The 14,402-nt window shown below is 54.1% G+C and overlaps 1 protein-coding gene across 1 annotated transcript in view; it reads right to left on the bottom strand.

The window, feature by feature from the left end:
- Positions 1–3,134: 3,134 nt before the first annotated feature.
- Positions 3,135–14,402, bottom strand: part of CSMD2 (CUB and Sushi multiple domains 2) — a 273,888-nt gene continuing 262,620 nt past the window's right edge. The window contains exons 61-71 of the mRNA XM_062014368.1: positions 13,671–13,844; positions 11,110–11,183; positions 10,412–10,523; positions 8,463–8,642; positions 7,777–7,842; positions 7,044–7,205; positions 6,239–6,351; positions 5,468–5,555; positions 4,646–4,784; positions 3,700–3,876; positions 3,135–3,206 (exon numbers count right to left, since the gene is read on the bottom strand). Of these exons, the coding sequence (XP_061870352.1) occupies positions 3,717–3,876; positions 4,646–4,784; positions 5,468–5,555; positions 6,239–6,351; positions 7,044–7,205; positions 7,777–7,842; positions 8,463–8,642; positions 10,412–10,523; positions 11,110–11,183; positions 13,671–13,844 (1,268 nt within the window). The 3' untranslated portion in view covers positions 3,135–3,206; positions 3,700–3,716. The remainder of the gene's footprint in view (positions 3,207–3,699; positions 3,877–4,645; positions 4,785–5,467; positions 5,556–6,238; positions 6,352–7,043; positions 7,206–7,776; positions 7,843–8,462; positions 8,643–10,411; positions 10,524–11,109; positions 11,184–13,670; positions 13,845–14,402) is intronic.

Below are 14,402 nucleotides of genomic sequence, written 5' to 3'. Positions count from 1 at the left end.
GGGGCAGCTGCTGGAGCAGGGGCTGGGGCTGGGTGAGCTCTGCAGGGTCCTGCTCACTGGGGGATTCTGTGCTTGTGAGGCCTCCAGCCCAGCCTCATCCCACCACCCTTGTGCGTGTGCTGCAGAGGGTGCCAGAGCACACCCGTGGCAGCTGAGGGAAAGGGCAGCAGGGGCAAACTGAAGCATCTGGAGGCAAAGCTGTGCAAAAACTTAGAGTTTTATTTGAATTCAAAAATTTAAAATAGCTTTCAAATCGAGGGCAGGATGCCTGGACACCGTGGGGAGCCTCATATACAGAGACAGATAAATTAACCTGTATACACTGCAGACAAGCCAAGGGGATGGATCCATTCCATATTTACACCTTGATGTAAACCAGATTTATACATTTTGTTCCATTTACAAAAAAAAGCAGCTGACCTTCCACTACTGGTTACTACAATAATGAAAAAAAACCCCCATTTACATTGTGTTTTCTTCTCACTGTACAAACTTTGGAGTCATAAAAATAGATCTCTGTACAAAAGAGCTTGGGTTTGTCCCTTTTTTTTCCCCTTTTTTTGTTCTTTTTGCCTTTTTTTTCTCTTTTTCATTTTTAATCCTTTTTTTTCTCCTTTTTTCTTGGTTTTATTTAAACAGAATGCAAGTCCTCTGGGCACAAGAATGGAGAATGTCACCTCTCAGGTGCCAGCCAGCTTGCAAAATAATGGGCCAACACCCCTTCCACCTCCTCTGTTGCTTGGGGCAACAGGAGAAAATGGTACAGAATGGGTTGAAAGCAGCAGGTTTTGTTCCAGCACAGCCTCCCCCTTCTCCCTGCTTTGCTGTTACAACACCCCAGGTTCACTGTCCACACCTTGCCCCCAGCTTCTCCTGGCTCTCTGCATGCACTGAGCAGGCTTCAGGAGCTGAAAAGCAGATGTGGGCTCTGCTGCTGCTGTGGGCACATCCCTGCCCTCTGCTCACAGCTCAGCACCTGCCTGCAGCTGGGAGAGGTTGTTCTTGAGCTCAGTGAGAGGAGGCTGGGAAGATCCCAGCTCTGCTGTTGGGGGATAGTGAGAGGTGGTTGGATTTGGGGCACTGAAAGAGGAGCTGGGATGTTGCAGCTGGTGTCAGAGCTACAGGGACTCTGGGGATCTGCTGTGGGAGGGAGCTGGGGCCCTTGGCTGGGTGATGGGGCTGGACAAAGGGCTGGGGGTTTGGCCAAGGACACTGATCACTGAGTGATTTAGTTTGGGAGGGACCTCAAGGGCAAATATAGGCCAGGAGAGCAGACCTGCAGCCAGGACCCAGCTGTCTGCTTGCAGACACCAGCAATGGGGGATGTCCTGGCTTCATACAGCAGCATGAAGGGAGCTGAACTGGAGGGGAGTCAGGCCTTGGCCCTGGACTCAAAGGCCACTGCAGCCTGCTCAGGGTCCCCTCTTGTCATTTACCCTTCAGCTTGCTCTGGGGTCTGTGTCCTGTGAGCTGAGGGTGCTCAGGGAGGGACAGGCCCCGCTGCCCCAAGGGATTCAGCCCCCCACCCAGCAGGAAGGCAAAGCCACCTCTGCCTGTGTGTGCAGCTGGGATGAGCTGGAGGGTCCCTTGCTGCAGGACACAGCCCAGCACTGGCTCTGAGCTCCCTCTGATCCCAGCTCCACGTGTGTCCTGGTCGTGTGGCTCTTGCACCCACCTCTGTGGAGCAAACCAGAGCCCCTTTGCCTGCTCTGGGGAGCAGAGATGGCATTTCTTGGCAGGCTGGCTGTTGAGCAATGAGGCTGCAGAATGCTGAATGAGACAGGAGTAAAAAAAATACTATCTATTTATATATATACACAGAGAGAGAGTAAGAGAACAAAACAGAGAGAAAAAAACCCCTTCCCTGTGGTTTTCATGAGACAAAAGCTCAGCTGACACTAGGCAGGGACAAGCCAGCACTTAGATGCAAGCACAGATGTAAACACCACCCCCAATTTGTTTGCATTCTGTTCTCCCTCCAAGTCTTCTGTAAGAAGAAGCTGCTTCCATGCCATGTGCTGCTCTCCAGCAGCTCAGCCCCACTCACAGCTGGGCAAGTGGGATTGTTGAGTTCCCTCACTCCAGCCTGGGAAATGGTGACTCAAACCAAACAGACTTAAACCCCCAAATCAACAGGAGCAGCTCTCCTCTTTATCAGAGGAGGACAGTGGCATTGCAAGAGCATCCCTCTGTTGTAAGGGAGGGAAAATGTCAAGGAGCCTTATCTGCTCTGGTGAAAGCCAAGGCAACCCTTCAGCCCCTGGGAAATAAAGGGAACAGCTTGGGGTGGAAATTAAAACTCTTATTGCATTGCCATTTGGAGGATCAATATGGAAAGGGCAAAGGCTTTGGAATGCTGCTGGGGGGAAATCAGGATTTGTTAGGAGTTCTTTCTATAGAGAGGTTTTTGTCCCTTTGGGCCTGTCAGCAGTTTCCTGATGAGGGTGTTTGGACACAGCCCAAATGAGCAGCTGCTGAGAGAAGGGCCAGAGATGGGGAGGCATTTCCTTATCAGTCCTGAGAGCTGCCTGAAGTGACCATGGGGCAGCAGAAGCCCAGCCAGATTGCACACAGGGAAGAGGAGAGAAGCTGGCAAAGTTTAGCTCTTCCCATTAAACAAGTCTCAATGGAAACCCTGGAACAGCCCTGGGTTAAACAACAAAATAACCCAACACAGAAAGACCCCACAAAGCCAAACAGAGACAAAGCAAATCCCCATCCTGTCCCATGCTGGTCTCTTCCATTGATGAAGCCCCATCAGCATCTTGTGCAGGGCAACCTCTTTGTTGGCCAAGCTCTTCCCAAAGCGAGGGGAGCTGCTGGGCCCCCAACCCCCCACTGCTCCCTTCAGGAACATGTCACCAAGAGCAGGTTGTCAAAGCTCTCCCCTCACCTCACCCCCACTCAGGTCCCCCACTTCTCCAGGTCTTGAGACCCAACCATCAGGGTGAGGGTGGGAGAGAGGAGCTGTGCTGGAGCAGACCTTTGGTTGGCTTCGTTATCCACGGAGGGATGCAGAGGGTGGGTGAGGGTGGCAGGGAACAAGCCAGCAGTCAGGCTCTCAGGAGTTAACACCCAGTCCCACGAGGTTGTAGCAGCTTCTCCACAGCCTCAGCAAGGTTGGGAGGAGAGAGATGGGGAGGGAATGGATGAAGACTAGTGAGGTGAAACACATCCACTAGACACCGACTCTGGAGGAACCTGGGCTGATGGGAGAAGGGTGAGAGAGAACAAACAGCTTGTTATTGCACAGAGACATCCTGGGAGAGCCTCCAATGGCTTCATTATCCCAACCCAAGAGTGCTCCAGTCTGGAAGCACTCCTAGTCCCACAGGCTGCTCTTGTTTATGGCATGAGGGTGGCTCTGTGGCTGTGCAGCACAGCTTTTGCATCCCTCGCTGTACCCTCCTCTGCTCACAACACCCTGGCTGGACTCACACAGTCATCTCTCTCACAGACTCCATTGCTCCTTCACCTGGTGGCTGTTCTCCTCCTGTTTGGATTTGCTTTGCCTAAGAGGCCCTGTCCCAAGCAGCAGTGAGACCCAGAGCTGGGGCTGCTGCTGTGGCTCTTGCCCCGAGGCTCAGACACGCTCCTGGGCATTCTGAACCGCTCTGGGTGCAACTTGGAGCCTCTGCTTCAACACAGCATCACCACAAAGGCCCAAAGAGGAGGAGAGAGGGGGCTTTGTCCACTCACCACAGCAGGGCCAGGTGCTATACAGCTGTGCACACGGTGCTGACTGTGAACTCTGCCTCGTTGGCCATGATGTCCGTGGGCTGCAGGCTCCGGTCGTACATCGGGTTCTCAAACGTCGCCCGCACGTTGGTGTTCTCGTGGCCTGCAAAGCCATTGAAGGGGACTTTTGGTCTTCTCCTGCAGGATCACACAATCACACAGTGGTTTCAGCTCAAAGAGACCTTTCAGCTCATTGATTCCAGCCTCTGTCCCAGCTCTATGGACCATCAGCCCGTTTCCCTCCGTGCAACATCCACCCGGCTCCGAAACCCCTCCAGGGGCTCCAGCAGCTCCCTGGGCAGCTGCTCCAAGGCCTCACAGCCCTTGCAGGCAAGAAAAGAATGTCAGAGAGCAAAATCCAGGGAGGTCATGGCTACCCCTGCTGCAGCTGAAGGGGAAAGAAGTCAGTGGGAGGGGGAAAAGCTGCTTCTGAAGGGAGTGAACACCCGGGGATGAGGCAGAAGGGATCTACAGAAAGGTCTCTCTGTGGATTTGCAGCACAGGCAGCTCCTTGGGCTTTGCAACAGGCCTGAATCTGCTCCCTGTGCAGAGCAGCCAGTGTGCATGATGCCTGGCAGTGCAGCAGCATCTCCACTGCAATGCACTGATCAGGAGCAGTAACTGATCCCCAACATATGCAAAGCCAGCTTGAAGGCTGGAGTATGACATTTGCTTTGCCTCATCCTCCTTAATGTTGCCACAAATCTTATTAATGGTCACAAACCCCCTCAAAACTCCCTTCTGCTAATACCCTCACTCCCATCTACACAGCCTGGCTCCATTCATCCTTCACCTTCTGGACTAAATGATCAGATCTAGGGGCATTGCTTTGCAAGTCAAGCTCACAAACGTTTCTGTCAGCCCCCTGATTTCTGTTCCACCTCCCAGCATCACTCCTGGAACCCACCTGTGTTTGTAGAGATAAAGCACAAACCCTGCAATAATCAGGGCTATGAAAGGCACAAGAATGGCAGCTGCCACAGAACTGCTGTTGGATGCAAAATGGTGTCCTATGGATTCTGGATCATTTTCCATCATGCTGATGTCTGGAACAGAGCAGAAGGAAACACATTTCAAAGCAGCACTGTGGGAAATGGGGTTTGCTTGAGCCACAGGTCACATCAGCAGCAAAATGAGATGGTTGGAAGTGTTGCTGTCTGGCTGGTATCTGTGCCTCCAAACTCTTTCAGCAGAAACCTGTTTATTCAAATGCTTCACTCTCATCCCAGCCTAAAAATGCTCTTGTTGTTCATCTCCCACTGAGGATAGGTTTAGCTCCTCTTGCCAGAACATCCAATGCATCTCATATGCAACCATAGGCCAGGGCAGAGCTGCTGCATCTCTTTCAGAGGGAGGAACTGGAGGTGAGAGGGGAGCAGAGTGCAGGGTGAAGCGCTGCCAGGCAACGGGGCCCTTCTGCTCCTCCCTGGGCAGCCAGGCACCACTCTGCCTCAAGTGTAAAAACCACAGAAGCTGTTTCAGATGCCACCATCTCCCACCTCCCCTGGGCCACAGGGGTTTGAGGGCACCCAGCTCCTCTGTGCCAGTGGCTGGTTTGGCTTTTGCCAGTGATGTGCAGAGGGGAGCTGGAAGGGGTTAAACCTGATGGTTCCAAACCAGTTGGAAGGATCTGGCTCAGCAACATTCCCTGTTGGAGAAACTTGCACTCCCACCACAATCCAGCTTCCAGCAACCAAGGGAACAAAAGCAGCCAGAGGAGGAGGTTTACCAAGTCTCTGAAGGCCAAACTGCCCGAAGCCTTTGCCACGCACGAAGCCCTGGTACACGAAGGTGCCGCTCGACGACTCGGAGGAGACCTGAGGAGGCAGCAACACATCAACACTGGCCTGGCACTTCAGCACCCACCTGATCACACCTTCCTGCAGCTTCATGCACAGCACACTGCTTTGATCCCATCCCATCCTGCAGCAGCCTGACTGCCCAGCAGCTCGCTGCGACTCTCCCTCAGCTCAAAGGAAGGCAAAGAGTGAATCTGGTTTGCAATCAAACCCCAGGACATGGTGCTGGCTCAACAGGGAGAGCAAAGGCTACAACTGGCCATGGGGTCAGTCAGATGTGTGTTTTCTTCTAAGCCCCAGTGAGTATTTGAGGGCATGGGAAGTTACCAGAACAGGAGCTGGGGGGAGAAGTTGACTCCTCAAGGGATGATCAGCTCTTGGAGCTTGGTGTTTTACGAGATGCAAAATGCTAAAGTGGAATTAATTGTGTTGCTTTTAGAGTTCTCTGGAAGACTTTAGAGATTTAAAGCCATGGGGTAATACATAAACCACCCAGCTGCATGGAAGAGCCAACTGTCACACGTTATCTGTGTGCTGGAACGTCCCCTTCAAGCCAGCAGCTCGCTGGAGGACAGCAGCAGCATCTTGCCACCAGCTCAGGGAGTTATTCCCTCAGCTTCAGAGAGGAAAAGCTGGGGCTGTGATGGCAACAGGAGGAGCTGTGTGGCTGGACTCTGTGCATGAGCTGCCTGGGCACTTACATGTCCATCTAGAGCCCATTTGTCAGTTTTGAACTTGTTGACAAAGATCTCCACTGGCCCTGTGATCTGATAGACCTGGAGCAGCAGGTGCACATCTTCTCTCTTGTAAATGCCTGCAAAAGAAAACCAAGTGACTTTTCATCTCCAGATCACAATGACTCAATCTGAGTTTGAAGGAATCAACTCCACCTGAGACAGCAGAGAAACCAGCTCATTACCTTGGAGTGGGCAACAACTGCACCAACCCCAGCAGTCGGACAGCCTGGGAAGCAGCATCCATCCATCCCACATCCACCCCCCAGCCTTTGAGAGGTGTTTTGCACATGGGAAGAGACTCAGCTGCTGTTGTTTGGGTGATGTTGTTGGACCAGTAACAACCTGGTGCTCCAAGAATGGGTTGGTGGGTGACACTTTGTTGGGTGGTGGCCAGTGGCTGGACAAGGGGTGATGGGCATCAGCTGGGACACACAGAGAGACACTGGCACAGGAGGAGCAAGTCCTTTGGTGCTGAGGTGAGGGAGCCCTGGCCCAAGGTGCCCAGGGAGGGTGTGGAGGCTCCTTCTCAGGAGGTTTCCAACCCCACCTGGACACGTTTCTGTGCCTCTTGAGCCAGGGGAACCTGCTGTAGCGGGGCTGGGGCAGCTCTGCAGGGCTCTTCCAACTCCATCCCTCAGGGACTCCATGACTTCAGACCTGTGTAAAGCTCTACCAGAGCATCCACACCCCTCCCAGAGCAGCCCCTTGCTGTGTGACATCCCTGGTGACACGTGGCGATCCCCACACCCAGCCACTCCTCATCCCTTACCAGACACCTGCAGCTCCACCCCGCTGTGATCCATCAACGTGGCGTTGACTTTACCCGTGGCAGGGTCGAAGCTGGTCACAGACAGCATTGCAGGCTGCTTCTTCCCCATGTATTCATAGGAGCCTTTCCACAGGGAATTCCTTGCAAACACATCAGCAGGCACTGGAACCCACAGCAATTGGGGGATGCACAAAGACACAAGAGGTTTGACATTCGTTTCCTCACAAGCAGAAGCGATTTCTTTCCTTCTTGGGACTCACCAGTATGTATTTAAAGCACCTCAAAGCCCACCCACTCTTTGTGTTCCCATCACTTGAGCACAACACCAGAGAGAGAGGAAGAAACAAGCTGATGGCTTCAATCCTGTTGTTTTGACAAGAGATGCCACCGAAGTTTGAGAAACAAACCAACCTCCAAAGGAACCTCTCAGGAAAAGCTCAGGGAAGAGAAGGGGTTTGTGTTAAAGGAGGTCTGATGCAAACCACCCTGGAGGGCTCAGATCTCAGTGCCCTGGGGAGGGCTGGGGATGATGGTGCCTGACTCCAGGCTCCTGCCCATCCTCCAGTGCAGCACCAACAGCCCTGGGCCACTCAGGCTGCTCTCACCAGCCCAGCACTCACAAGATCTGCAAACCCCAGCGGTGTTTCTGGCTGCCCTGGGGAAGGGATGGAGGTGGCGAGGGCCAGGCTGAGTACTGAGGTGTGCCACGTGCTGTGAGGCTGCCACACGGTACCTGAGGCCTTGGGGAGCGGCGGGTCCCGCGCCGTGCCGATGGGCCTTCCACTGGGCCTCACGTCAGCTGCGAGACAGGGACAGAGCCTGTGAGCACGGGGCAGCTGCTGCTGCTGAGACACAGCACGGGGCTGTGTGTCCTGGGGGCAAGGGCAGCTGTTTGGGTGATGCTGGACCAGTAACAGCCTGGTGCTCCAAGAATGGGTCGGTGGGTGACACTGTGTTGGGTGGTGGCCAGTGGCTGGACAAGGGGTGATGGGCATCAGCTGGGACACACAAAGTGCCCCTGGCACAGGAGGAGAAGCTCCTTTGGTGCTGAGGGGAGGGAGCCCTGGCCCAGGCTGCCCAGGGAGGGTGTGGAGGCTTCTCAGGAGGTTTCCAACCCCACCTGGACACGTTGCTGTGCCCCTGAGCCAGGGGAAGCTGCTGGAGCAGGGGCTGGAGCAGCTCTGCAGGGCCCTGCCCACCCCACCATTCTTGGGCTCTGTGACACCCCTCAAGCTGCCTCTCCCCACCCAGCACCCACAGAGCTGTGGTTCTACAGCCACACCAACACCCAGCTCAGCTGCTGCAGGTCCAAGAGAACAGCTGCTTGTCCTCAGGATGCAACAGTCCCCTCTGCAGGGGGGAGGCAAACACCAAAGTGGAGGCAAAGACAAAAGCAGGTTGTGCTGCTGGGAGCTTTACCGAGGCAGATGGGTGGTTTTCCTGTCCAGCTGCCATCTGCTTTGCAGGTTCTGTGCTCAGAGCCTCCAGTGAGGTAGTACCCACTCTGACAGGAATAGATCAAGGTGTAGCCCAGAGATGGCAAATCCAGAGCCCCAACGTTGGCATGGGAGGGGGTCTCTGGCTGCTTACAGTGGTGAGCTGAGAAGCAGACAGAAAACAGAGATGAGAGAAACCATCCAGTCCCAGGCAGAAAGGCACAAGAGGGAGGCTGAGGTGTCAGCAGGGACAGAAAGCTCTTTGAATAGCTTTTTACAGCAAAAGCTTTTCTGTGCTGACTGAGGGAGACAATGCCAAGCCTGGATCGTTCCCATCCAGATGAAGCAATGAGCTGTGCTGGCTGGGCTGCTCTTTCTGGCTGGAGCTCTCAGGGGATCCTTTACTCAGAGTTCCAGCTTCCAGGAGCTGAAAATCAGGCTCTAACGTTTGCCACCTTTTAAAGGGGGAAAAAAGCCAAACCCAAATGATGCTAAACACACTTTTTCTCCTTCTGTTACCTCTGACTCTGCTCTGGGTGTATCTGCAGACTGAAAATGACCTTTACAGGGTATCAAGAGCCAGCAACTTCAAGCAGTGACAAGTGAATGCATTACAGTGAATGCTCTCCACAAGCCCAGTACCCCACTAACAATTTGCACCTTCCTGTGCACAGGACCTGACATGGAGTCCTCAGAATGTGTCATAAATTCCTACAGCTGCTCAGTACCTTTCAGGATTTGGCTCACAGAAGTCCAAGCTGAGCTTGTCCAACACCCTGCCCCGGGAGTGAGCGTGTGCCCACGCTGCTCCATCAGCTCCTGGTGTGATGTGTCACCACAACCTGAATAAATCACAGGAGCCAGGAAGCTCTCTGCCTCTCTCTCTCTCTCTCTCATGCTGTAAATTTGCTCTGTCTGTAGCTCTCCAACTGCTCATGAATGAAAACACATCCTCAGCAGCCTTCAAGAGGAATTATCTTCACCCTTGTTTTACAGAGCATGAAATATGAACCCCAGAAAGCTGAAAGAAACCAACTGCCAGAGTCTGGGAGCCCCAGCTGTGAGCACACAGCCCAGCTGAGAGGCAGCACTTCAGCAGTCACCACATCCAACCCCATGCTGCTGACAGAGAAGGCTTTACCCCAAACCTACAGGTAACGAGGCAGGAGCCCTCGTTGTCACTGCTAAGCCAAAACCACCTCCTGTTTCAGTCTAAGTAGCAGCAGGAGCAAAAGCCCAGGTAAGCCAGAGCTGCTGCTGCATCCCTGCAGTCCTCCAGTTCAGCTGGGGTGTCTTCCCAGTGGGGCACCTCCTCTTCCCTGGGGTTACATGCAGGGCTTTGACAAGGGCAGCTCCCAGAATGGCTGACTCCAGGCTTCCTGGGTGGGAAAAGATCTCACCAACAAACCATCCCATATGGGAGAAGGAAAAGCTCTTTCAACACTTATGATCCAGAGGTCATGATGGATACTGCCACTTAAATCCATCACATTATTCTGCTGTGGCAAGGAGAAGATGATGGACAGCTTCAGAAACAACCAGAGCAAGGATTAAAGATGAGGAGAGACACTGTGCTGCCCAGGGCCCTTCCAGCTAAATGTTAACCTTGGTCCCTGGAGGCTGAGCTCACATCTCTGCCATCAAACACAGTTCCAGAAGCACAGAACAAAAGTCTCACCTAAAACTGTTTCTCTGAGGAAGCACCAAGTCAAAACAACCTCACCTGAGAGGAGAGCGCTGGTGTGCTCCTGGCAGCACAGACACCTCTCATCTCTCCTTTCTTCAAGGATACCTTTTGCTTTCAGAGCTCTCCCCTCAAATCAGCAGCTCTGCAGAGCCAGCAGTTTGCAGAGTGAAGCACAGCAAGCACACAAGGCAACAGCAGCAGCAGAGGCACCTGCCTGCTGTGGCCAAAGCTCTGCCCTCACTTACGGAGGCAGTCGGGCTGCACGCCGCTCCACGTCAGGTTGGGGAGGCAGGTCCTGGTGGTGGAGCCCTGCAGCAGGTATCCCTTCTGGCACTTGAAAAAGATGATGCTTCCCACCTGTGAGGAGAGAAAGCACTGACAGAATAACCTTAATCCATTGATATAACTTGACAAACTGATCTCATAACCCCAGTGGTGCCAGGGGACTCCTGCAGGCTCTTCACACGGCTGAGGATTGATCCCTGAAACCCCAGGACTGAGATAATTAGCAGCAGAAGGGAAAGATCCACTCAGGTGGGAGCAGCTGCATGGAACCAACTGCCCTGGCTCTGTCCCAGCAGGACCAGCAGCAGTGGGTGGGATGGTTTGGGTTTCCCTTCTGCTGCTTTGGGTTTTCCTTGCCCTGGTTTCATCCCGGAGCTGAGGGAGCTTGGGAAGCACCTGGGGCACTTGGTCTGACAGCTCATGGAAACCGTGTCTCCAGTGGGCATGCTAATGCCATGGCTCTGAATTAACACTGTGATTAACATCATAACTAACACAGGGCTAATTAATCCTGCCTGGACACTCTGAGGGCTGATGGAGCACACTGGGGTGTCCTGCTCAGGGGAGGACACTTCAGTCCACCTCAGGGCTCTGGCATGGGACTAACCACAGCAGTGCTGGGGTGCAGCTGAGGGGAACCTCACTGCTCTGACAGTACCTGGTAGCCCTGGGAGTTGTTCTGCATCCCAAAGAGAGGCACCCCGGGGTCTGCACAGGTCGTGAGGCTGGGGTCTGCAAGGAAAAGCAGAGAGATGGTGTTTGAAAGGAGAGGTGGAGGGAGCCACAGCAGAGCTCTGCCTGCCCCTGCTCTCCACACAGACAGATCCTGCTGTGCCTTTGCAACAAGGCTGAAACATCTTGCTACGGGAGGAACACACAGCAACAAGGAGCAATACACGGATCCTTTTGTATCTTCAGTCCCTGCCTGCTGCAGCACAGTCACCAGAGGCACTCTGTCACCCCAGCAACATAAATCTTGTGGCAGACACAACTCTCTTCTCTTCCCCTTCTCCTGCAGAGGGTGAGTGATGCAGCCAACTCCCTGGTGCTGTCCCTTCTGCTTCCAGGGCCACCCTCTGCAGCACCTTGGTCATCCCCAGGCTCAGCTCAGCCCTTGCTCACACCCTCACCCTGCAGCCTCAGCTCAGAGTGACAGAGGGGGGCTGGGAAGTGTATTGCATCTCTGATCCATCACCTCTCTTTTCACCTCAATTAGTCTCAATCTATCAGAAGGTGAACACACACAATGCAGTGGGAATCCCTGCTGCTGCTTCTCTAGCATCTAGCACTGCAAAACACAGCCTGAGGGGCTGGAGCACAAGGGGCTGGGGAGAGGCTGAGGGAATGGGGGTGTTCAGCTTGGAGAAGAGGAGGCTGAGGGGAGACAGGAGCACTGTCTGACACTCCCTGGCAGGAGGCTGCAAGGAGCTGGGGGTCGGGCTCTGCTCCCCAGTGATGAATGACAGGACCAGAGGAAAGGGGCTGGAGTTGCCCCAGGGGAGGTTGAGGCTGGAGCTGAGGCAGAGCTGTTTCCCTGAGAGGGGTGTCACCCCTGTGCCAGGCTGCCCAGGGAGCTGGGGGAGTGCCCAGCCCTGGAGGGATCCCAAAGCCGTGGGGCTGAGGTGCTGAGGGCTGTGGGTCAGTGCTGGGCTGGGCAGGGTGAGGGCAGGGCTGGGGCTGCAGCAGCTCCAAGGGCTTCTCCAACTAAAGCAGCTCTATGTTCCCATGACTAATTGGTCTCTTCACACTGAAGCATCAGGCAGTTGGTGCTGGCCCCAGGTCCTTGGAGCTGCAGTAACTAAACAGGGGAGATCAAACCTGGCTGCTTTGGGCTGTGATGCACAAGTTCATTCACTTTCCATCACTGGGTTCTGCTGAGCTTTCGTCATTCATCACTGATGCAGTTTCCATGGAAGCTCCAGATACATCACAGTGACTACAATAAATCAAGAGGGAGCCCTGGCACTGGAGGAGGTGGCAGGTGATGGATGGCAGAGGGTGGAGGGCAGAGTTTCAGTCTCCAGCCTGCATCTGGGGAGTCTGTGCTGCTGGTATCTCAACAACGAGCGAGTCCTGAATAAATCCAAGGCTTTGGGTTCATTTGTTTGTGGCAGAAACTGACATTTCAGGTGAAGGTTTTGTGGACACACAACTCCTTTCCTCCTGGTTTGTCCTGGGGAGATGGATTCTAGGCACATCTCCCCAGCAGGATGAGCAGCTGTAGTGGATGGGCTCCAGCACAGACAGGAATGGAGAGCTGAGTGTCACACACACACACTGGGATCCTGGATGAGGATTGGCAGGAGAGTAATGAATGAAGCACTTCAAGCCAGTGTTTACAACAGCAGGCAGGTGCTCCCAACTCTTTTGTGTGGGAGAAAGCTCCTGGTGAAGTGCATAGGACACCTGGAGGCTCAGGCCATGAGGATTTGCACATCACTGTCATGGGTGATGCATCCAAGGTGTAGCTGGGACTGAAAACCCTGGGGAACAGCCTGAGGTCTCTTTCTGCCCCAGATGCCCACATAAGGTGATGACTGGTGGTGTTGAGGCAGGCAGATGAGGTGACAGCACACAGCCCCTGCAGTTTCTCACCATGGGAGCCCTGGGGCTCAAGAATGTAGCCAGAGTTTTGGAGAGGTGCAGAATGGCTGTGGCTGCTGAGGGTGACACACCTCCCAAAGGCAGCCCCAGAAAATGGGCACAGCCTGAAGCCCAGCCCTGCAGCCAGGCAAAGAGCAGCCTGTAGGAGGTTGACCTCTGCATACAGCACTTTCACACTTGTAGGAGTTGCTGTTCTGCCACTCTGGGTGTAATTCAAAGGCAGCAGAGAACACCAGAGCTCTCCTGGGCACCCTTTCAGGCAGAACTCTGGGTTGCTGCAGTTCTGGGAGCAAAGGAGCTGTGCTCTGCACCCATCACTGCTGCTGCCACTGTGCATCTCCACGGAGCAGTGTGGGCTGGCTGTCCCTGAGGACGCCTGGAAGCAGCACAGAGGCCAGAGCCCAGCACTGTGCAGAGAACAGATGGGTGTTGGAGGGGTGCAGCAGCATCAGCCACTGTCCCCAGTCCCAGAGGCAACCTGGGCACCACCAGCCTTTGGGACCTCTGTGAGAGCTGGGCACAGAGGAACAGAGCACTGAGTTCTGCAAAGCCAACTTTGCTACACACAGAAAAGCCCTTTGCTTGTAGGGACAAGACAGAGGGGTGTCCCCTTACCTATGCAGCTGGGCTGGGTCCCACTCCACGTCCCATCAGACTGGCAGAACCTCCGGGCTGAGCCCACCAGCACGAGCGGGGCCACGCACGAGAAGGACACGGACGAGCGGTAGGTGAAGCCTCTGTCCTCCCTCCTGCCCTGGGCTGGGATCCCTGGATCCCCACAGAACACAGCTGCAAGGGGCAGACACACGAGGGGACTGTCAGGAAACCTCCTCAAGAGCAAGCCATGTTAATAAACTGACCATTAGTTGGCCCAAGCCTCACCATCAAGCCCTGTGATTGACTCGGTGGTAGAGGCTGTGCTGGCTCCTTGTCTTGTAATTCTCTCTTTTGTCAATGGCTGGTAATTAACTTCCACCTTCTCCTCAGCTCTTTTTCTTATTTTGGGTCTTTTTTCCCCCCCTAACAGCATGCTTAGCTTTAAAACCTGTCCCTAATTGCACAATGTCAAATGGCTCCATGGCTGCACAGCACACAGAAAGGCCACTAATTAGCCAAAAGCCAGGGAAAGGTGCAAGGAACACACTGAGGGCTTTGTAGGACTTAATATGAAAATGGCTATTGTGCAGCTGCCAGCCATTCAAGCCCAGAACAGAAACTCCAATCTGCCTCTAGGACACATTTAACTCTCCTTTTTCTGCATCAGCTGTTGTATCCAGCACACAGGTTTCCATGCAGCCAGAGCTTTGCCTCCACAAATCCCTCCCAACTGCTGCTGCAACACCACGG

Source organism: Colius striatus, chromosome 24 (assembly GCF_028858725.1).
Source record: "Colius striatus isolate bColStr4 chromosome 24, bColStr4.1.hap1, whole genome shotgun sequence".
Lineage (NCBI taxonomy): Eukaryota > Metazoa > Chordata > Aves > Coliiformes > Coliidae > Colius > Colius striatus.
The sequence above is the reverse complement of the archived record's forward strand: the minus strand, read 5'-3'. Positions and strand labels throughout refer to the sequence as shown.